At 42.7% G+C, this 25215-nt stretch overlaps 1 protein-coding gene across 1 annotated transcript in view; it reads right to left on the bottom strand.

Annotated features, from left to right (window-relative positions):
* The window catches only part of LOC124280492 (bactericidal permeability-increasing protein-like), a 32035-nt gene extending 11375 nt beyond the window's left edge, over positions 1 to 20660 (bottom strand). The window contains exons 1-11 of the mRNA XM_046716430.1: positions 20341 to 20660; positions 13852 to 13951; positions 9368 to 9499; positions 6856 to 6874; positions 6547 to 6667; positions 6196 to 6264; positions 5759 to 5850; positions 1516 to 1692; positions 1213 to 1284; positions 971 to 980; positions 905 to 914 (exon numbers count right to left, since the gene is read on the bottom strand). Coding sequence (XP_046572386.1) covers positions 905 to 914; positions 971 to 980; positions 1213 to 1284; positions 1516 to 1692; positions 5759 to 5850; positions 6196 to 6264; positions 6547 to 6667; positions 6856 to 6874; positions 9368 to 9499; positions 13852 to 13951; positions 20341 to 20440 — 902 coding nt within the window. The 5' untranslated portion in view covers positions 20441 to 20660. The remainder of the gene's footprint in view (positions 1 to 904; positions 915 to 970; positions 981 to 1212; positions 1285 to 1515; positions 1693 to 5758; positions 5851 to 6195; positions 6265 to 6546; positions 6668 to 6855; positions 6875 to 9367; positions 9500 to 13851; positions 13952 to 20340) is intronic.
* Positions 20661 to 25215: the final 4555 nt, after the last annotated feature.

Here is a 25215-nt window from a genome sequence, read left to right as displayed (position 1 = left end):
GATAAAGTATCAACAATATTTTGAATTTCCTCAACTTAGGGGATTTCCAGTTTTATTGTATCAAGGTAGAAATGATCTGGCATATGTCAGCCGGTAAGATGAAAGATTTGTAGATAATTTCTAAACTTTTTACGCTATAATCAATATTTCAAAGCTTCTTGAGCATTTAATCAGTGGGCTAACTTTCGTTTCATAGAGTTTATGTGAATATCCCAATAACAATTATTTTGAAGGGTCAAGATGCTTATGATTATCTACGCCTTGGTTATCACACCGCTCATTGTAAGATCAGGCTCAATGCTTCTATTTAGTTTTCTACTGAACTGTATTGATTTTGTTTTTGTTAGGATTGAATGAAACCTTCCATTCTTTGGCCCAATTTGAAATTCCTAATAAGTCATTATTTAAAACAGTCTGCAGCTATGTCTGGATCATCAATTATAACGATAGAGACGTGTCGCCTAATATTACTAGCAATATCATCTACAATATCATTAATATACATTATGAACATTAGGGTCCTAAGACTGGGTTTCAATATTACTGTGTATCTTTCATCCTGGCACTAAAACAACTTAATTTCAACATTTAACAACCTACACAAATTGTTCTACTCACTAGAGGTTTATCTTTCATCATGAAACTAATCAACTTTTAGCTGATCCCAAATTTCCTTGACACAAATCACTATCCAATTTGTAAAATTGTTCTACTCACTAGAGGTTTATCTTTCATCATGAAACTAATCAACTTTTAGCTGATCCCAAATTTCCTTGACACAAAACACTATCCAATTTGTAAAATTGTTCTACTCACTAGAGGTTTATCTTTCATCATGAAACTAATCAACTTTTTAGCTGATCCCAAATTTCCTTGACACAAAACACCAAACAATACAGAGTGATTGGGGTCTTGCTGATCTGAGACCAACAGTGCATACATGTTACAGAGAGATTTACAGGGGTTGGAGTCTTGCTGATCTGATACCAGAGAGATTGGTGCATCTGACACGCAGTACAGAGTGACTGGAATTGTGTCAGTATGTTAGATATGATTTAATTCTTTATATTTGATCAACAGAAACTTTTGTATTTTGTTGCAGTGGTGTTCATAAATTAGTAGGACTGCAGACATTTCAGAATGTTTAGCTCTGATATTTCACTTGCCATGGGCTAGCGGGCAATTGGTTTTGGGCACACTGATTGTAGTTACCTGTGGAATGAAAAAGCCAATGCACTTGTATGTGCAAGTTGTGTTAAAGATTGACCTGTTACCGGGTGGAAGCTGAAACAGGAAACATTATTTGTACTTAACATGAAATAATTATATTGCTACTTAGCTTTATCCCGATTGGTTACTTAAGAGTTTCAAATCAAAATGATACACTTTTCAATTTAAATTCAGTTTTGGTTTATTAATCACAACTTTACATGAAAACAAGTTAGACGTCTAAACTGAGAAACAAATAAAGCTGCCAATTAAAATTTCTAGAAGTGCAACATGGGTTCTACGTACATCCTTGGCAGTCAGATTATGCTGGAGGAAGCCGTGCTTGAAGCCAGCATAAGCCAGAGAGTTGCCCATGAAGTCTGACACCCACAGGTACAGCATGCGGGAGGTGTCGGTTGTGGTCGGCAGGGGGGTCGGGCTGAATGGACATTCCTCCTTTCCTCCCTTCCAGTAAACTTCTCCCTGAAACACACTCAGTCTGAGAGGGATGGTGGATATGACATGTCGTTTTGACTGTGCAGTGTATAAAAAGTTCATATTTCCTCCGACATGTACCACAGAGATGGTGGTGGATCATTCCCAAGAGTGTACATACATACTTCAGCTGTCCACGTGTGTATCACCTGGTTTGAGTATTTACTGTCTGCTACTGCTAGGCTACCCCTGCCATGATGTTACTGCTAGGCTACCCCTGCCATGATGTTACTGCTAGGCTACCCCTGCCATGATGTTACTGCTAGGCTACCCCTGCCATGATGTTACTGCTAGGATAACCCCTGCCATGATGTTACTGCTAGGCTACCCCTGCCATGATGTTACTGCTAGGCTACCCCTGCCATGATGATTACTGCTAGGTTACCCCATCATTGGCCATGATGTCCATGATGCCATACTTACTGGGCTACCCCATCATTGACCATGATGTTACTGCTAGGCTACCCCATCATTGGCCATGATGTTACTGCACGAGGCTACCCCATCATTGACCATGATGTTACTGCTAGGCTACCCCATCATTGGCCATGATGTTACTGCTAGGCTACCCCATCATTGGCCATGATGTTACTGCTAGGCTACCCCATCATTGGCCATGATGTTACTGCTAGGTTACCCCATCATTGACCATGATGTTACTGCTGATGTTACTGCTACCCCATCATTGACCATGATGTTACTGCTAGGCTTCCCCATCATTGGCCATGATGTTACTGCTAGGTTACCCCATCATTGACCATGATGTTACTGCTAGGCTACCCCATCATTGACCATGATGTTACTGCTAGGCTACCCCATCTTTGACCATGATGTTACTACTTAGGCTACCCCATCATTGACCATGATGTTACTGCTAGGCTACCCCATCATTGACCATGATGTTACTGCTAGGTTACCCCATCATTGGCCATGATGTTACTGCTAGGTTACCCCATCATTGACCATGATGTTACTACTAGGTTACCCCATCATTGACCATGATGTTACTGCTAGGCTACCCCATCATTGGCCATGATGTTACTGCTAGGGCTACTCCCATCATTGACCATGATGTTACTGCTAGGCTACCCCATCATTGACCATGATGTTACTGCTAGGCTACCCCATCATTGACCATGATGTTACTGCTAGGTTACCCCATCATTGGCCATGATGTTACTGCTAGGTTACCCCATCATTGACCATGATGTTACTGCTAGGTTACCCCATCATTGGCCATGATGTTACTGCTAGGCTACCCCATCACTGACCATGATGTTACTGCTAGGTTACCCCATCATTGACCATGATGTTACTGCTAGGCTACCCCATCATTGACCATGATGTTACTGCTAGGCTACCCCATCATTGACCATGATGTTACTGCTAGGCTACCCCATCATTGGCCATGATGTTACTGCTAGGTTACCCCATCATTGACCATGATGTTACTGCTAGGTTACCCCATCATTGACCATGATGTTACTGCTAGGTTACCCCATCATTGGCCATGATGTTACTACATTAGGCTACTCCCATCATTGACCATGATGTTACTGCTAGGCTACCCCATCATTGACCATGATGTTACTGCTAGGCTACCCCATCATTGACCATGATGTTACTGCTAGGCTACCCCATCATTGGCCATGATGTTACTGCTAGGTTACCCCATCATTGGCCATGATGTTACTGCTAGGCTACCCCATCATTGGCCATGATGTTACTACTAGGCTACCCCATCATTGGCCATGATGTTACTACTAGGCTACCCCATCATTGGCCATGATGTTACTACTAGGCTACCCCAGCATTGTGATGTTACTACTAGGCTACCCCATCATTGGCCCCATCATTGATGTTACTACTAGGCTACCCCATCATTGACCATGATGTTACTGCTAGGCTACCCCATCATTGGCCATGATGTTACTGCTAGGCTACCCCATCATTGGCCATGATGTTACTACTAGGCTACCCCATCATTGACCATGATGTTACTACTAGGCTACCCCATCATTGACCATGATGTTACTGCTAGGCTACCCCATCATTGGCCATGATGTTACTGCTAGGCTACTACCCCATCATTGACCATGATGTTACTGCTAGGTTACCCCATCATTGGCCATGATGTTACTGCTACCCCAACATTGGCTACCCCATCATTGGCCATGATGTTACTACTAGGTTACCCCATCATTGTTACCTATGATGTTTACTGCTAGGCTACCCCATCATTGACCATGATGTTACTGCTAGGCTACCCCATCATTGACCATGATGTTACTACTAGGCTACCCCATCATTGGCCATGATGTTACTGCTAGGCTACCCCATCATTGACCATGATGTTACTGCTAGGCTACCCCATCATTGACCATGATGTTACTACTAGGCTACCCCATCATTGACCATGATGTTACTGCTAGGCTACCCCATCATTGACCATGATGTTACTACTAGGCTACCCCATCATTGGCCATGATGTTACTACTAGGCTACCCCATCATTGGCCATGATGTTACTACTAGGCTACCCCATCATTGGCCATGATGTTACTGCTAGGCTACCCCATCATTGACCATGATGTTACTGCTAGGTTACCCTATCATTGACCATGATGTTACTGCTAGGATGTTACTGCTACCCATCATTCGCCATGATGTTACTGCTAGGCTACCCAATCATTGGCCATGATGTTACTACTAGGCTACCCCATCATTGACCATGATGTTACTGCTAGGGTTACTACATCATTGGCCATGATGTTACTGCTAGGCTACCCCATCATTGGCCATGATGTTACTGCTAGGCTACCCCATCATTGGCCATGATGTTACTACTAGGCTACCCCATCATTGACCATGATGTTACTACTAGGCTACCCCATCATTGACCATGATGTTACTGCTAGGCTACCCCATCATTGGCCATGATGTTACTGCTAGGCTACCCCATCATTGGCCATGATGTTACTGCTAGGCTACCCCAACATTGGCCATGATGTTACTGCTAGGCTACCTCATCATTGACCATGATGTTACTACTAGGCTACCCCATCATTGACCATGATGTTACTGCTAGGCTACCCCATCATTGGCCATGATGTTACTGCTAGGCTACCCATCATTGACCATGATGTTACTGCTAGGCTACCCCATCATTGACCATGATGTTACTGCTAGGCTACCCCATCATTGACCATGATGTTACTGCTAGGCTACCCCAACATTGACCATGATGTTACTGCTAGGCTACCCCATCATTGGCCATGATGTTACTGCTAGGCTACCCCATCATTGGCCATGATGTTACTGCTAGGCTACCCCAACATTGACCATGATGTTACTGCTAGGCTACCCCAACATTGGCCATGATGTTACTGCTAGGCTACCCCAACATTGGCTATGATGTTACTACTAGGCTACCCCATCATTGGCCATGATGTTACTGCTAGGCTACCCCATCATTGACCATGATGTTACTGCTAGGCTACCCCATCATTGACCATGATGTTACTGCTAGGCTACCCCATCATTGGCCATGATGTTACTGCTAGGCTACCCCAACATTGACCATGATGTTACTACCCTAGGCTACCCAGACATTGACCATGATGTTACTGCTGATGCTACCCCAACATTGACCATGATGTTACCGCTAGGCTACCCCATCATTTGCCATGATGTTACTGCTAGGCTACCCCATCATTGACTATGATGTTACTGCTAGGCTACCCCATCATTGACCATGATGTTACTGCTAGGTTACCCCAGCCACGATGTTACTGCTAGGCTACCCCATCATTGACTATGATGTTACTGCTAGGCTACCCCATCATTGGCCATGATGTTATCACACACAGGTTATTAACTATAAATGTCATCAGTTACGTCACGATATGCAACTTTCGTGTCCACAGATATGTTACGTGACACGGGCACAGATAAGGACATGTTACGTGACACGGGCACAGATAAGGACATGTTACGTGTCACGGGCACAGATAAGGACATGTTAAAAGCAGCCTTGAACACATAGGGCAGCTGACCTTCAGCATGGTCTCCATGAACTTGGTGTCGAAGGTCGGGTTTGAGATGAGGCTGTAGTCCAGCAAGAACGTCTTCAGCACCGAGACTGTCACTGAAAACAAAAGGATGACATCAGCCCAAGCCCTTCGGAACAGATTCACAACTGCCAGTGCCCAGTTGCAACAAGCCGCATGGGACATCTGTCTTCCACATGCACTTGGCTGTTTTTGGCTGTTTGAATCAAACATGGTGCATGTGTGTTTCCATGTACCCTTGTATTTTGCTGTTTTTAAAGCACAATATTTCATTTCACTCAAACTCAATGAATAGCGTTTAGGTTTATATATGACTATCAAATTTTAGAGTGTTCCCATACTTTTTGCTTTGTGTAAATATATCAACATATAGAAATTAGCTGGTTGGAACACGAGGAAGGAGAGAGATAAGTCATACTTACTGGGAGAGCTTTTGTAGTTGTTTGTTGGCATCAGTGTTGATGGCAGCAGTAATCGAAAGGGTACACATCTTCAAGCATTATGCAGGAACACACACAACTTTGAAAATATGCAGTGACACAAAATCTGATAGTTTTAGACAGTTGATTATGTACAATAATTATTCTTAATAACTAGTAACATAAATGCTGGAGTTAAAGGATCACAGCTGCAGTTGAGACATATATTTGGTACCCCCCGACTTACCAGCGTGTTGCAGGAACACAGGGAAACATGACCCAACACTCAGAGACTTCATCAAAGTTGTATTCGCGATTATTTGATTTAAGCGAAAATGTTGGCTCAGTTTGGACTGACTCTGACTCGGAGAAGGTCCTTGGCCTTCTTCCTACGATGAGAGCCACTGAAGAGGCTATAAAAGCCAGGAAGCCACCATGGAAGTGGATCTTCTATGCCCCAATTCCACTGAACCAGCTACTACCCGGACAGCTTGGGTTTTACCCAGCATCACCTGTAAGCAATGGAAGTGTTGTCGCTTCCAACATTCATCCTCATGGCATACAAAAGGAACAGCTCCAGAAATGGGCATGAAAGACACAGAACATACCAAGTTTGATAGTCCGGCTGAAGCTGATGCTTCACTGATGCATCAAAAAACTGACATGGTCTGAAATCTTGATCCTGAAATCAAACATAAACATTCATCATAAAAACATTTGGCTAGTGAACAAAAGACATGTTAATATTGGTGAATCTTCGCTTACTGTCCTGTCCATGTAAACCCGCAGATTTCACAAATGTGAACTGATGTCTGCTGTTGGCAACTCATGTCAAAACCCACATCTAGCATCAACCCACCTCTACTCATTCCACCCTACCTCCTCCATTCTAGCACTCTGTCCATTTCTACCCATATACTCACGGATAAACTTATCTCAACTTACATCCAAGCTTATCATGCCCATATCATACTCAGGTCAACTCCACACATCTACTCAAGCTACAACTCAGTCTACTCATGTCAATCCCACATCTAATCAGGTCAACCCACATCTACTAGTCAGTCCCTCATCTTTCCAGTCAGCCCACATCCAATCAACCAATCTAGCTCATCTTCCAATTCACATCTAATCAGGTCAGCCCCATCTACCCATACTTAGGTCATAGGTCCCAGTCTACTCCCAAGTCCAGCCCAGCCTAACCCAGGTCAACCCACATCAACTGGCATGTCAACCCACATGTCTGCCCATCAACTTTCCATGTCAACCCACCTATCTACTCAGGTCAACCCACATCTACTCATGGTAGCCACATCTACTCATCTGTCCCACATCTACTCTTATCCAGCCCATATCTACTTGTCAATCACACATCTACCAGCATGCTCACCCATCCATTTCAGGTCAACCCACATCTACTCCTTGTCAACCACATCTACTCAGGTCAGCCATCTACTTCAGGTCAGCTTCACATCTACTCATGCCAAACACATCTACTCTATACTTACTCAACCCAGCATCTACTCCTTTTATGTCAGCCATACATCTATAGCCTCAAATCAATTCCATCAACCACATCTACTCATATCAATCAGCCCATCAAACTCATGTCAACTCCCACATGTCAAGCCCTACATCTACTCCAACTGTCACCCAAATCTGCTCTTGTCAACTACATCTACTCTTGTCAACCCAATGCCTCTGCAACTCTCAAGCCTTCTCATGTCAACCCCACATCTACTATTGTCAACTTTACATCTACTCTTGTCAACCCCATCTGCTCTCGGTCCGGCCATCTACTCAGGTCAACCCATCTACTCATGTCAACCCACCTCTACTCTGTGTCAACCCTACTAGGTCATCCATCTTCTTATCCTTCCAGCCTCACCTGGTCTTGCCCACATCTACCCATGTCCATTTTACATCAACTCCATTACTCATCCAACCACATCTACTCATGTCAACCCATCACTTTCCATTACTCAGTCAACCACACATCTACTCATCTACTGTCAACCCACATCTACTCTTGTCAACATCTACTCATGTCAACCTATTCTAATCCCACATCTACTCATGTCAACTCCACATCATAACCCATCTACTCATATCAACTCCACATCTACTCATTGTCAACCCACATCTACTCATATCAACCCACATCTACTCATGTCAACCCACATCTACTCATCATGTCAACTCTTTCAGTCCCATGTCAACTCCACATCTACTCATGTCAACCCATCATCTACTCTCATGTCAACCCACATCTACTCATGTCAACCCACATCTACTAACTCCACATCTGTCAATCCCACATCTACTCAGGTCAACCCACATGTCAACCCCACATCACTCAACCCATGTCTACTTATGTCAACCCACATCTACTTATGTCAACCCACATCTACTCATATCAACTCATATCTTCTCATGTCAACCAACATTTACCCATGTCAACCCACATCTGCTCATGTCAACCACATCTACTCATGTCAACCATGGCAACCCACATCTACTCTTGTCAACCACATCTACTCATGTCAACCCACATCTACTCAGGTCAACCCACATCTACCCAGGTCAACCCACATCTACCCAGGTCAACCCACCTACTCAGGTCAACCACATCTACTCAGGTCAACCACATGTCCACTCCTGCAAATCTTCTCAGGCAACTGCAAATCTTCTCAGGCAACCCACATGTACTCATATCAACTCACATGTTCTCATGTCAACCACATGTACTCATGTCAACCCACATCTACTCATGTCAACTCACATCTACTCATGTCAACCCACATCTACTCATGTCAACCCACATCTACTCATATCAACTCACATCTACTCATGTCAACCCACATCTACTCATGTCAACCCACATCTACTCATGTCAACCCACATCTACTCATGTCAACCCACATCTACTCATATCAACTCACATCTACTCATATCAACTCACATCTACTCATGTCAACCCATATCTACTCATATCAACTCACATCTACCCATGTCAACCCACATCTACTCATATCAGCTCATACTACTCATGTCAACCCACATCTACTCATATCAACTCACATCTACTCATGTCAACCCCCATCTACTCATGTCAACCCCCATCTACTCATGTCAACCACATGTCCATTCTTGCAAATCTTCTCAGGCACCCTACCATCCTTGCTTGTACTTGTAGTGGACGTTTCCGTGCATGGCCAAGTCTGCCCCAGCGGCGTTCCACTTGATGCCCGCCCCTTTCTGCGGCAACATTGAGCTGCGTGGAGACGTGAAGCTGGAAATTGTCATTCTACAACAAAGTCAGAAACAGAGACTGGGATGAAGACTGAGGAACATTTTGTGATCATATCATGTTTAGTCAATTTTCATTCATCTGATTTTGAAAATACATCCCCCAATGACTAAAAGAATTGTAATACATTTACATTTGGTACATAGAGTGACCTGTAAAACTTTCAAACAAATCAATGTAAATATGGAGCAAAGAGGGAGGGATGGTGATTATGATTCTTTGTTTATCAGCACTGTGGAAAACATAATCTGTGTTCTTCAATCTGTTCTCTTACAATCTTACAGGGTATGGAACTCCAAACAATCTCTTATCTCCTATAAGAAGATCTAGAGTGCAATCAACTAACTCTTGTACACTCAGATCTAGAGAGCTACCAACTACCTTCTGTACACTCAGATCTAGTGTGCCACCAGATACCTTCTGTACACTCAGATCTACAGAGCCACCAACTACCTTCTGTACACTCAGATCTAGAGAGCCACCAGCTACCTTCTGTACACTCAGATCTAGAGTGCCACCAACTACCTTCTGTACACTCAGATCTAGAGTGCCACCAGCTACCTTCTGTACACTCAGATCTAGAGAGCCACCAACTACCTTCTGTACACTCCAGATCTAGAGTGCCACCAACTACCTCTCTGTACACTCAGATCTAGAGAGCTACCAACTACCTTCTGTACACTCCAGATCTAGTGTGCCTTATCTGTGTACACTCAGATCTAGAGTGCCACCAACTACCTTCTGTACACTCAGATCTACAGTGTGCCACCAGCTACCTCCTGTACACTCAGATCTAGAGTGCCACCAACTACCTTCTGTACACTCAGATCTAGAGTGCCACCAACTACCTTCTGTACACTCAGATCTAGTGTGCCACCAGCTACCTCCACTCAGATCTAGAGAGCCACCAACTACCTTCTGTACACTCCAGATCTAGAGTGCCACCAACTACCTTCTGTACACTCAGATCTAGAGTGCCACCAACTACCTTCTGTACACTCAGATCTAGAGAGCCACCAACTACCTTCTGTACACTCAGATCTAGAGTGCCACCAACTACCTTCTGTACACTCAGATCTAGAGAGCCACCAACTACCTTCTGTACACTCAGATCTAGAGTGCCACCAACTACCTTCTGTACACTCAGATCTAGAGAGCCACCAGCTACCTTCTGTACACTCAGATCTAGAGAGCCACCAACTACCTCTTGTACACTCAGATCTAGAGTGCCACCAACTACCTTCTGTACACTCAGATCTAGAGAGCCACCAGCTACCTCTTGTACACTCAGATCTAGAGTGCCACCAACTACCTTCTGTACACTCCAGATCTAGAGTGCCACCAGCTACCTTCTGTACACTCCAGATCTAGAGAGCCACCAGCTACCTTCTGTACACTCAGATCTAGAGTGCCACCAACTACCTTCTGTACACTCAGATCTAGAGTGCCACCAACTACCTTCTGTACACTCAGATCTAGAGTGCCACCAGCTACCTTCTGTACACTCAGATCTAGAGAGCCACCAGCTACCTCCTCTGTACACTCTCAGATCTAGAGTGCCACCAGCTACCTTCTGTACACTCTCAGATCTAGAGTGCCACCAGCTACCTTCTGTACACTCCAGATCTAGAGAGCCACCAGCTACCTCTGTACACTCAGATCTAGAGAGCCACCAACTACCTTCTGTACACTCAGATCTAGAGAGCCACCAACTACCTTTCTGTACACTCTCAGATCTAGAGTGCCACCAGCTACCTTCTGTACACTCAGATCTAGAGTGCCACCAGCTACCTTCTGTACACTCAGATCTAGAGAGCCACCAACTACCTTCTGTACACACTCAGATCTAGAGAGCCACCAACTACCTTCTGTACACTCAGATCTAGAGAGCCACCAACTACCTTCTGTACACTCAGATCTAGAGAGCCACCAACTACCTCTTGTACACTCAGATCTAGAGTGCCACCAACTACCTTCTGTACACTCAGATCTAGAGAGCCACCAACTACCTTCTGTACACTCAGATCTAGAGAGCCACCAACTACCTTCTGTACACTCAGATCTAGAGAGCCACCAACTACCTCTCTGTACACTCCAGATCTAGAGTGCCACCAGCTACCTCTCTGTACACTCAGATCTAGAGTGCCACCAACTACCTCCTGTACACTCAGATCTAGAGTGCCACCAACTACCTTCTGTACACTCAGATCTAGAGAGCCACCAGCTACCTTCTGTACACGCTCAGATCTAGAGTGCCACCAGCTACCTCCTGTACACCCAGATGTAGATTGCCACCAACTAACTCTTGTACACTCAGATCTAGAGTACCACCAGCTACCTTCTGTACACTCAGATCTAGAGAGCCACCAGCTACCTTCTGTACACACTCAGATCTAGAGTGCCACCAACTACCTTCTGTACACACTCAGATCTAGAGAGCCACCAACCACATTCTGTACACGCTCAGATCAAGAGTGCCACCAGCTACCACCTGTACACCCAGATGTAGATTGCCACCAACTAACTCTTGTACACTCAGATCTAGAGTACCACCAGCTACCTTCTGTACACACTCAGATCTAGAGTGCCACAAACTACCTTCTGTACACACTCAGATCTAGAGTGCCACCAACCACCTTCTGTACACGCTCAGATCTAGAGAGCCACCAGCTACCTTCTGTACACACTCAGATCTAGAGTGCCACCAACTACCTTCTGTACACACTCAGATCTAGAGAGCCACCAGCTACCTTCTGTACACACTCAGATCTAGAGTGCCACCAACTACCTTATGTACACACTCACATCTAGAGAGCCACTAACTACCTTCTGTACACACTCAGATCTAGAGAGCCACCAACTACCTTCTGTACTCACTCACATCTAGAGAGCCACCAACTACCTTATGTACACACTCACATCTAGAGAGCCACCAACTACCTTCTGTACACACTCAGATCTAGAGAGCCACCAACTACCTTCTGTACACACTCACATCTAGAGAGCCACCAACTACCTTCTGTACACACTCAGATCTAGATTACCACCAACTACCTTCTGTACACACTCAGATCTAGAGAGTCACCAGCTACCTTCTGTACACTCTCAGATCTAGAGAGCCACCAGCTACCTTCTGTACACACTCAAATCCAGAGAGCCACCAACTACCTTCTGTACACACTCAGATCTAGAGAGCCACCAACTACCTTCTGTACACACTCAGATCCTAGAGAGCCACCAACTACCTTCTGTACACACTCACATCTAGAGAGCCACTAACTACCTTCTGTACACACTCAGATCTAGAGAGCCACCAACTACCTTCTGTACACACTCACATCTAGAGAGCCACCAACTACCTTCTGTACACACTCAGATCTAGAGAGCCACCAACTACCTTCTGTACACACTCAGATCTAGAGAGCCACCAACTACCTTCTGTACACACTCAGATCTAGAGAGCCACCAACTACCTTCTGTACACACTCAGATCTAGAGAGCCACCAACTACCTTCTGTGTACACACTCAGATCTAGAGAGCCACCAACTACCTTCTGTACACACTCAGATCTAGAGAGCCACCAACTACCTTCTGTACACACTCACATCTAGAGAGCCACCAACTACCTTCTGTACACACTCACATCTAGAGAGCCACTAACTACCTTCTGTACACACTCAGATCTAGAGAGCCACCAACTACCTTCTGTACACACTCACATCTAGAGAGAGCCACCAACTACCTTCTGTACACACTCAGATCTAGAGTGCCACCAACTACCTTCTGTACACACTCACATCTAGAGAGCCACCAACTACCTTCTGTACACACTCAGATCTAGAGAGCCACCAACTACCTTCTGTACACACTCAGATCTAGAGAGCCACCAACTACCTTCTGTACACACTCACATGTAGAGAGCCACCAACTACCTTCTGTACACACTCACATCTAGAGAGCCACTAACTACCTTCTGTACACACTCACATCTAGAGAGCCACCAACTACCTTCTGTACACACTCAGATCTAGAGAGCCACCAACTACCTTCTGTACACACTCAGATCTAGAGAGCCACCAACTACCTTCTGTACACACTCAGATCTAGAGAGCCACCAAGTACCTTCTGTACACACTCAGATCTAGAGAGCCACCAACTACCTTCTGTACACACTCAGATCTAGAGAGCCACCAACTACCTTCTGTACACACTCAGATCTATCTAGAGAGCCTGTGTGTGTACAGGAGGTAGGGTGATTAATTCATTCTGGTCAGGTGGGGGTCACAGTATCTATGGTAAGTGTGTGGCTAGGCTAATTCTGGCAAATAGATAACTGAAGGATCCTCACCCAGTTATATCGTAGGACACTTTTCCAGATTTGCCGGACTGGTCTGGGATATGGAGTTTCTTGATGGACTGGGATAAGGCCAACATAGCCATTTTGTTTGCTGAAAATAGAAGAAAGTTGTGAGTGGATGGATCTTCTTGCCGTACGTTCTTGTATGTCACCACTATGTAGCATGTTATTGTTGTATATCACCACTATGTAGCATGTTATAGGTGTATATCACCACTATGTAGCATGTTATAGGTGTATATCACCACTATGTAGCATGTTATAGGTGTATATCACCACTATGTAGCATGTTATAGGTGTATATCACCACTATGTAACATGTTATAGCTGTATATATCACCACTATGTAGCATGTTATAGGTGTATATCACCACTATGTAGCATGTTATAGGTGTATATCACCACTATGTAGCATGTTATTGTTGTATATCATCACTATGTAACATGTTATAGGTGTATATCACCACTATGTAGCATGTTATTGTTGTATATCACCACTATGTAGCATGTTATTGTTGTATATCACCACTATGTAGCATGTTATTGTTGTATATCACCACTATGTAACATGTTATTGTTGTATATCACCACTATGTAACATGTTATAGGTGTATATCACCACTATGTAACATGTTATTGTTGTATGTCACCACCATGTAACATGTTATTGTTGTATATCACCACCATGTAGCATGTTATTGTTGTATATCACCACCATGTAGCATGTTATTGTTGTATATCACCACCATGTAGCATGTTATTGTTGTATATCACCACTATGTAGCATGTTATTGTTGTATATCACCACTATGTAGCATGTTATAGGTGTATATCACCACTATGTAGCATGTTATTGTTGTATATCACCACTATGTAACATGTTATTGTTGTATATCACCACCATGTAGCATGTTATTGTTGTATATCACCACTATGTAACATGTTATTGTTGTATATCACCACCATGTAACATGTTATTGTTGTATATCACCACTATGTAGCATGTTATTGTTGTATATCACCACTATGTAACATGTTATTGTTGTATATCACCACTATGTAGCATGTTATTGTTGTATATCACCACTATGTAGCATGTTATTGTTGTATATCATCACTATGTAACATGTTATAGGTGTATATCACCACTATGTAACATGTTATTGTTGTATATCACCACCATGTAGCATGTTATTGTTGTATATCACCACTATGTAGCATGTTATTGTTGTATATCACCACCATGTAGCATGTTATTGTTGTATATCACCACCATGTAGCATGTTATTGTTGTATATCACCACCATGTAGCATGTTATTGTTGTATATCACCACCATGTAGCATTGCTGTGTTATTCAGCATGTTGTTATTGTTGTATATCACCACCGATGTCACCACCATGTAGCATGTTATTGTATTGTATATCACCACCATGTAGCATGTTATTGTTGTATATCACCACCATGTAGCATGTTATTGTTGTATATCACCACCATGTAGCATGTTATTGGTGTACATCACCACCATGTAGCATGTTATTGTTGTATATCACCACCATGTAGCATGTTATTGTTGTATGTATCACCACCATGGTCAGCATGTTATTGTTGTATATCACCACCATGTAGCATGTTATTGTTGTATATCACCACCATGTGGCATGTTATTGTTGTATATATCACCACCATGTAGCATGTTATTGTTGTATATCACCACCATGTAGCATGTTATTGTTGTATATCACCACCATGTAGCATGTTATTGTTGTATATCACCACCATGTAGCATGTTATTGTTGTATATCACCACCATGCAGCATGTTATTGTTGTACGTCACCACCATGTAGCATGTTATTGTTGTACATCACCACCATGTAGCATGTTATTGTTGTACATCACCACCATGTAGCATGTTATTGTTGTATATCACCACCATGTAGCATGTTATTGTTGTATGTCACCACCATGTAGCATGTTATTGTTGTATGTCACCACCATGTAGCATGTTATTGTTGTATGTCACCACTATGTAGCATGTTATTGTTGTATATCACCACCATGCAGCATGTTATTGTTGTACTGTCACCACCATGTAGCATGTTATTGTTGTATGTCACCACCATGTAGCATGTTATTGTTGTATGTCACCACCATGTAGCATGTTATTGTTGTATATCACCACCATGTAGCATGTTATTGTTGTATATCACCACTATGTAGCATGTTATTGTTGTATATCACCACCATGTAGCATGTTATTGTTGTATATCACCACCATGTAGCATGTTATTGTTGTATGTCACCACCATGTAGCATGTTATTGTTGTATATCACCACCATGTAGTATGTTATGGTTGTACCACCATAGCATGTTATTGTAGTGTAGTACGTCACCACCATGCAGCATGTTATTGTTGTAGATCACCACCATGTAGTATGTTATTGGTTGTATCGCCACCACCATGCATGTTATTGTTGTACATGACCACCATGCAGCATGTTATTGTTGCATCGCCACCACTATGTAGCATGTTATTGTTGTATGTCACCACCATGCAGCATGTTATTGTTGTATCGTCACCACCATGCAGCATGTTATTGTTGTATATCACCACCATGCAGCATGTTATTGTAGTACGTCACCACCATGCAGCATGTTATTGTTGTACATCACCACCATGCAGCATGTTATTGTTGTATATCACCACCATGCAGCATGTTATTGTAGTATCGCCACCCCATGTAGCATGTTATTGTTGTATATCACCACCATGCAGCATGTTATTGTTGTACGTCACCACCATGCAGCATGTTATTGTAGTACGTCACCACCATGCAGCATGTTATTGTTGTACATCACCACCATGTAGCATGTTATTGTTGTATATCACCACCATGCAGCATGTTATTGTTGTACGTCACCACCATGCAGCATGTTATTGTAGTACGTCACCACCATGCAGCATGTTATTGTTGTACATCACCACCATGCAGCATTGTTGTATTGTGCAGCATGTTATTGTAGTACGTCACCACCATGTAGCATGTTATTGTTGTATGTCACCACCATGCAGCATGTTATTGTTGTACGTCACCACCATGCAGCATGTTATTGTTGTATATCACCACCATGCAGCATGTTATTGTAGTACGTCACCACCATGCAGCATGTTATTGTTCTATCACCACCATGCATGTTATTGTAGTATCGCCACCACCATGCAGCATGTTATTGTTGTACATCACCACCATGCAGCATGTTATTGTTGTACATCACCACCATGCAGCATGTTATTGTTGTACGTCACCACCATGTAGCATGTTATTGTTGTACATCACCACCATGTAGCATGTTATTGTTGTACGTCACCACCATGCAGCATGTTATTGTTGTACGTCACCACCATGCAGCATGTTATTGTTCTACATCACCACCATGCAGCATGTTATTGTTGTACGTCACCACCATGTAGCATGTTATTGTTGTACGTCACCACCATGCAGCATGTTATTGTTGTACGTCACCACCATGTAGCATGTTATTGTTGTATGTCACCACCATGCAGCATGTTATTGTTGTACATCACCACCATGCAGCATGTTATTGTTGTACGTCACCACCATGCAGCATGTTATTGTTGTACGTCACCACCATGCAGCATGTTATTGTTGTACGTCACCACCATGTAGCATGTTATTGTTGTATGTCACCACCATGCAGCATGTTATTGTTGTACATCACCACCAAGTAATATGTTATGGTTGTACATCACCACCAAGTAGTATGTTATGGTTGTACATCACCACCAAGTAATATGTTATGGTTGTACATCACCATGCAGCATGTTAGCGATATATTTTTTCTGTATTACCAGTTTCATTCATCTCAATCACCTAATTCCAGCGATCCAGCACACTTGCTCAGTTCTCCCCGACTTTTGCAGGTACTACCAAGCTGACATCACAGTGCCAAACACAAAATCCACTTAAACCCGGGGCATGGGTATTTTCTTAAAGTTGCTCTATAAGAAACTCATCCACAAATCATGCAATTATAGCACATTGCAATATAGGCAGTGCCAAATTCCCTGTTGTTGCCGTGTCTGGCCACAGTGGTGCAGGCATTTTATCGGTTGTAAACTTTGTCTTTGAAAACATGTCACTAATTTCACTTTTGTTTATGATACCCATCATTCCCCAATATGCTTGAAAACAGGTTAATAATCTACACCAAAATGTCGCTATTGTGAAAATAAAGACGTTGATCATCCATGAACTTGTAAGTAATACAACGTCACTATCATACAATAAAGGAGATGATTATCCATGAACTTGTAAGTAATACAACATCACTATTATATAATAAAGGAGATGATTATCCATGAACTTGTAAGTAATACAACATCACTATTATATAATAAAGGAGATGATTATCCATGAACTTGTAAGTAATACAACATCACTATTATATAATAAAGGAGATGATTATCCATGAACTTGTAAGTAATACAACATCACTATTATATAATAAAGGAGATGATTATCCATGAACTTGTAAGTAATACAACATCACTATTATATAATAAAGGAGATGATTATCCATGAACTTGTAAGTAATACAACATCACTATTATATAATAAAGGAGATGATTATCCATGAACTTGTAAGTAATACAACATCACTATTATATAATAAAGGAGATGATTATCCATGAACTTGTAAGTAATACAACATCACTATTATTATAATAAAGGAGATGATTATCCATGAACTTGTAAGTAATACAACATCGCTATTATATAATAAAGGAGATGATTACCCATGAACTTGTAAGTAAAACAACATCGCTATTATATAATAAAGGAGATGATTATCCATGAACTTGTAAGTAATACAACATCGCTATTATATAATAAAGGAGATGATTATCCATGAACTTATAAGTAATACAACATCGCTATTGTATTAATTATCCATAAAGAGTTGTCTTTCCTGTTGTATGCATATCATTAATGCCCATCATGTAGTGTAGGAAATAAGTCCCGTCCCTTGTCCTATAAGTCCCGTCCCGCCCGAGACAGGCTAGATTTCTGACGGACGGACTAAATATACAGTTAGCCAGCCCCATGGTCTGGTAAAAAATTTAGATTCATCATATCTTAAAATATATTTGTTAAACTGAGCATTACATTTAGACTTGACAATTGCTGTTTGAACATTGAACTATCGTATCGCAAGCTCAAAGCACTGCGTTGACATACTCAAACAGAGACACCAATCGATGTGCGGAGTAAATACACGTCTTAGGTTCATTAAACTATTCACATGGTAACTAAAAACATTCTTTTTATTTTTTGTATTGTCTGGTCTGGTTAAATTCATTTGGGGCTGGTAACATTTTGAAGTTACCAGCCCGGATGTCTGGCTGTGTTTTTGGCTTATTTCATACACTGCTCATGCCACTCACTGGATTGTCTAGTCCACACTGCTTGATCTACAGACCGCTGCAAGATACGTGAAATATTGCTGAGTGGGGCGTTAAACAACAAAGTAAACTAAGTGTATCTACGGTACATGCTCCACAGTAGCCACCCACCTCCAGAATACAATACCGTATTGATCACCATAACTGCAACAGGAGTCCATCACCTACTTTCTCACCAATATGTTAGTCTTACAATTCTGAGACTGAAAATTCCCCGCGGTAAGACTTCCGCCCGTATCCCCTCTAGATTTTAATGATAAAAAAAAATGTCTTTGAATGGCATTTTTAGAAGTTGAATATGTCTTTCAGTATGTTCTGATACAATTAAAGAAACATTTTAAAACTCATCCTTAGCAGGTGATATGATTTGACAAGGATGAAATTTAAGGGGGGATACGGGCGGAAGTCTTTCCAAACGAAGATATAACTATTTGGTATTACTCTTAGTTTCATAGTTGGAACGTCTGTTGTCTCATTCCCGACTTCAGACAACCAAAGTTGATTGTATAAGTGTTCCGCCCGTAACCAACCCTTGAAATGTATTCTATTTATTATGATTATTTCTAGTGTTTAGGTTTGGGTTTAGATTTAGCATTATGTTAGGTTTAGGGTTAGGGTTAAGGTAGGGTTTCTATAGAAATCATCTATTCTTAGGCATAGAATGATAAATACAACGGGGTTACGCTCGGAAATCTTTCCGTTGATTGTATACCATGTATTCCGTCCGAATTGAAAACGGCAGGCTTCTATTGATACAAGTAGGACACAAACACACTTTCCCTTGAACCTAATTGCTGATCCCTGTACAATTTAGTTTCAACAGGTGCTTCTTAACTAACAATAAATTAGTCCCTTGAGTCTTGGACACTTGCCAGCTTCAGTAGCAATAACCCGTAGTAACTATATAGAATGTCCTATTCGTGATAAAACCGATCTCATATCCCCAGCAAATCCAACTGGTGGAAAACAAAAGCCAACGTCAATAATACTCACCATAATTAAGGCCACTCTGGGTTATTCTTGCTTTGAAACCCGGAGAAGTAGATGCACCAAGACCCACAAACAGCACAACAAAAATAACAACAAGCTTCATTTTGTTGTTGTCACGACAGATCACGTTCACAGGCACCGAGAGCGGTTCGTCCCTTGTCCTAGCGTGTTAACTAACTTGCTCGTCGAAAGTCTCAACTGGGAAGTAATATGTGTTTCTGCGAATTAAATCTGGGCTGTACAAGTCTGAGAGCACGAACCAGGAAGCTGAAACAAAAGCGACTATCAGCCCTGCAGCTCCTCACAATATCAGCCAGTGTGACGATGTTGGGAAATTCCAACAAAGGGACGTTACTCTTGATATACCTTGTATTCAATCAAGCGTGTCGACATGCGATTGACGTTGTGAAGTTTTGGTGTGTGCAGTTTCGGCAAGACACATTGCTGTTGAACCAATTTTCAATATTCACTTCTCTTCGGGGGAAGCACTCCATCCATGCATATTGCAGCAGATAAACCAGAATGTCAATAAAAGTTTCAAGTGTTACCTGTCGCATGTGCATGCAAAGAGAAAAACTTACGTTTGGATTGTAAAACACTTTAAATTAAAGTGTTTTTAAAACCATCCAAATGTAGTTTAATACATATACACGCTCATATAATATTGGTAAAGAGTCAGCGCACAGGATCGATATTTAAATCTATGAGATTTCCCTAGACGCATTTGATTCTTAACATAAAGCGTACTGTGTAGTTTCTGATCTACCAATGAAGACCGAATGTAGACTACATGTTCCGCATCGTGAATCTGTGATGGACAGACACGCAGCCTCATGTGGAGATGAGTCACTCTTCCTTTATCGCCGTTAGTTTTGGTCAGGAAACAAATACAAAGAGACTTTGATCGAATATAGTGAAACTAACAAGTAACGAAATTACGTGAGTATTTTCGATTCGTGCATGGTGGTCACCAAGGCAACGAGAAGATTAACTCGATTTTATATCCGGATCATACATGCCTTGATACTTAAACATTTTCCTTAGATCTTAACATATTTCTTAATACCATCGATAACATACCAAATCACAAGTGCAATGCCAACAAACTTTGACAAACACGCAAAGCTAAACATATTATAGAGACCATTTCTGACACAAGATTAAGTTGTTATAATAGCTTTATTTTAAGTTAGTGGAAGATTTACTTTTACCACTCAAAACTGTGTTCCACAGGAGATTTTGCTTGTGTGAGATGATATCGTTTTGACAGATTTTGTACAATGCTCAGACAATGCTATGACGTCATGAACCTGATGACGTCACAATGCTATGGCATCGCCGCACTGCAAGTCAAATGGTATTCAGACAGATCCGACACAAAGCTACAGTCAGACCCGACAAACAGCAACAGTCAGACAGACCCGACACACAGCTACAGACAGATCCGACACAAAGCTACAGTCAGAAAGCCCCGACACAAAGCTAGTCACAAAGCCCCGTCACAAAGCTACAGTCAGACAGACCCGACACAAAGCTACAGTCTGTCTGACTCTGTAAACAGATGCTGTGTGGCGGCCCTCGGTTTTATCCCTATGTAGGATTTCATCTGTCTGACTCTGACTGTTGCTGTTTGTCTGACTGTCGTTGTGTGTTGGGTCAGTCTGACTGTAGCTTTGTGTCAGGTCTATCTGTAGCTGTGTGTCGGTCTGTCTGACTGTAGCTGTGTATCGGGTCTGTCTGACTGTAGCTTTGTGTCGGGTCTGTCTGACTGTAGCTGTGTGTCAGGTCTGTCTGACTGTAGCTGTGTGTCGGGTCTGTCTGACTGTAGTCTGTGTGTCAGGTCTGTCTGACTGTAGCTGTGTGTCGGGTCTGTCTGAGTGTATCTGTGTGTCAGGTCTGTCTGTCTGACTGTATCTGTGTGTCAGGGTCTGTCTGACTGTACTGTATCTGTGTCGGGTCTGTCTGACTGTAGATGTGTGTCGTCTCAGGTCTGTCTGACTGTAGATGTGTGTCGGGTCTGTCTGTCTGACTGTAGCTGTGTGTCGGGTCTGTCTGACTGTAGATGTGTGTCGGGTCTGTCTGACTGTCGATGTGTGTCGGGTCTGTCTGACTGTAGATGTGTGTCGGGTCTCTCTGACTGTAGCTGTGTGCCGGGTCTCTCTGACTGTAGTTCACTCACTCAATCACTCACTCTCCAGCCACTGGAGAAATCGAAAACGGTAACGGCTTTGTCTGAAGAGATGTCCATGCATCACATCTATGTTCGCCTATTTCTTGTCGTCAGTGTAATAAATTGACCTCTATGTGTTTATCTATGTCAGCTACAATTGTTCGAAGTCTTCCGAAAAATCGGAATCGGAAAATGTAACGCATCCTCTACTTCCGTATGACGTATGACACATATGTCACGTATGTGGCGGTTTCGATGAGATTGTTTGTTTCCATGTATAGTTCTGTATAATTAGCATTTGTGCAGCTTGATTTGGTTCTCATTGTCTGCACACAGATATCAAAGTGCATATTACTTTGTAAATAGTAACGTTTCTAAGATACAAAGGCAAAATTATATTGATCAAGCCTCGCTGTCGGCGAGTAATGCTTAACAGGTTTAGTTTTAAAGCTAGCTCGTACACCAAGCACAAATACAATACGAACAGGTCGCCAACAATTCAGATTTTGTCTGTGTTTAGTAGCCGAGCAGTTATTTTGAAAGCAAGAGGTCCTGTGTAAATCAGAGCAGACGACATCGATGCACCCGAGAGTCGTGTTTTCATTGGTTGTGCCAAACCCGCACGTGCTCCAGGCAGCCATGACTCTGGACACTGTATTCTTTCAAGCTGAAATATTGTCTCAGCATTTTCGTATTCAACTTACAGTATCATCTAAATTGGGGGCGCAGTGGGCGAGCTGTCTAAGGCGCCAGGCTAGCTTGGAGGTGCCGGGATCGAGCCCACCTGTGACCGGGTGTAACAAACCTTGGAGTCAACTTTGTGTGCATACTCTTTCAGTGTTGTCACAGCCCCTAGTGTACAGTACACACCACTGTGCACTTAAAAGAACCCACGAATCCGTTGGTAGATGACCAGATGGTGGCCACATGAATACGTGCAAACACCTATAGTTGCGGGTACAGCAACGTGCAGTAAACTTGGACAAAGTACTGTGACTATATGTCCCAGTCCACCCAGCTGCGAATGGGTACCTCGTAAGGATGGAAAAGCCACAACTCGGTGCGCCTAGTAGACAGCAAGAGTTGTATGATCCCCAGGGAGTTGAGATAGAAAAATACGATGTGCCGTTGTGATGCATATCCAATGATCGGGGAAAATCAAAGCGCCTTTGTGTGTGTGTGTGTGTGTGTGTGTGTGTGTGTGTGTGCGTGCGTGCGTGCGTGCGTGTGTGTGTCTGTCTGAGTGTGAGAGAGACACGGTGCAATTCACTCTCTTGACAGAACACGGGATCTGCTGTCCGAATGTAATTCCCATATTTGCCTTGACAATAATCCTTGACTTGATGCACGCTACGTGTGTTCGTTTATTACACCAAAGAGGTAAACATCTACGAGGCCAACAGACCATAAATAAAAGTCTGGTTTCGTATATTTACCCTACCACCACGCCCCCAAAATAAAACAATTGCCTTGACGAGAGTCGTGTGCGTTATCAGGCATCACTGTTCTGAAACTGCGACAGCTATCCTCGTGTGAAACAGAAACTGGAATCCTGTCAAGATCATATGACAACTGGCACGAATGCTGTCACCACGATCATTTCATTACATAGCTCTCCTCCATCTTGGTTATTTGATCACATGCAGGTTAATGGTCATGATACATACATGCACGTGTAAGTTGTAACTGTACATACTTACAGTCTTTAAATGTCTAGGATATTTATGGGTAAGAAAACACAAAGACACAGGAAGTAAAAGGTAACCTATCGGGATTTACAGAATTTGGAAAATGTGTAAATGATTTAAAATGCACGCACCACTAGCGTATGTTTAAAAGTTTCTATCGGAAAGATGCTTTCCTGGGGATAACGGAATGACCGCTGTCAATATCTGTGAATTAGTTTGTTTTGTACTCGTACCTGTTACATCTCCTTACATAACACAATTAATGTTGTTTTATTGTTAATGTCACTGTGCCCTAATTCACATGGGTATTTTTGCCTATTTTCGCCAAACACATCTGACCCGAATTTCACTGTGGTTTATGAACTTGCGTACAGACTGAACCACGAAGGCCAGAACTTTGCTACCTCACAACAGAGGAACGGCCTGAGATACAGGTGTGACAGGGCTAACAACCTGATATACAAGTGTGACGGGGGAACGGCCTGAGGTACAGGTATGACGGGGCAACTACCTGAGATACAGGTATGACAGGGCTAACGACCTGATATACAAGTGTGACGGGGGAACGACTTGAGGTACAGGTATGACGGGGCAACTACCTGAGATACAGGTATGACAGGGCTAACGACCTGATATACAAGTGTGAGGGGAACGACTTGAGGTACAGGTATGACGGGGCAACTACCTGAGATACAGGTATGACAGGGCTAACGACCTGATATACAAGTGTGACGGGGAACAACTTGAGGTACAGGTATGACGGGGCAACTACCTGAGATACAGGTATGACAGGGTTAACGACCTGATATACAAGTGTGACGGGGGAACGAATTGAGGTACAGGTATGACGGGGCAACTACCTGAGATACAGGTATGACAGGGTTAACGACCTGATATACAAGTGTGACCGGGAACAACTTGAGGTACAGGTATGACGGGGCAACTACCTGAGATACAGGTATGACAGGGCTAAGGATCTGAGATACAGGTGTGGCGGGGGAACTCTCTGATGTACAGGTA

Source organism: Haliotis rubra, unplaced genomic scaffold (genome assembly GCF_003918875.1).
Source record: "Haliotis rubra isolate DU_JTF1 unplaced genomic scaffold, ASM391887v1 Scf269, whole genome shotgun sequence".
Taxonomy (NCBI): domain Eukaryota; kingdom Metazoa; phylum Mollusca; class Gastropoda; order Lepetellida; family Haliotidae; genus Haliotis; species Haliotis rubra.
The sequence above is the reverse complement of the archived record's forward strand: the minus strand, read 5'-3'. Positions and strand labels throughout refer to the sequence as shown.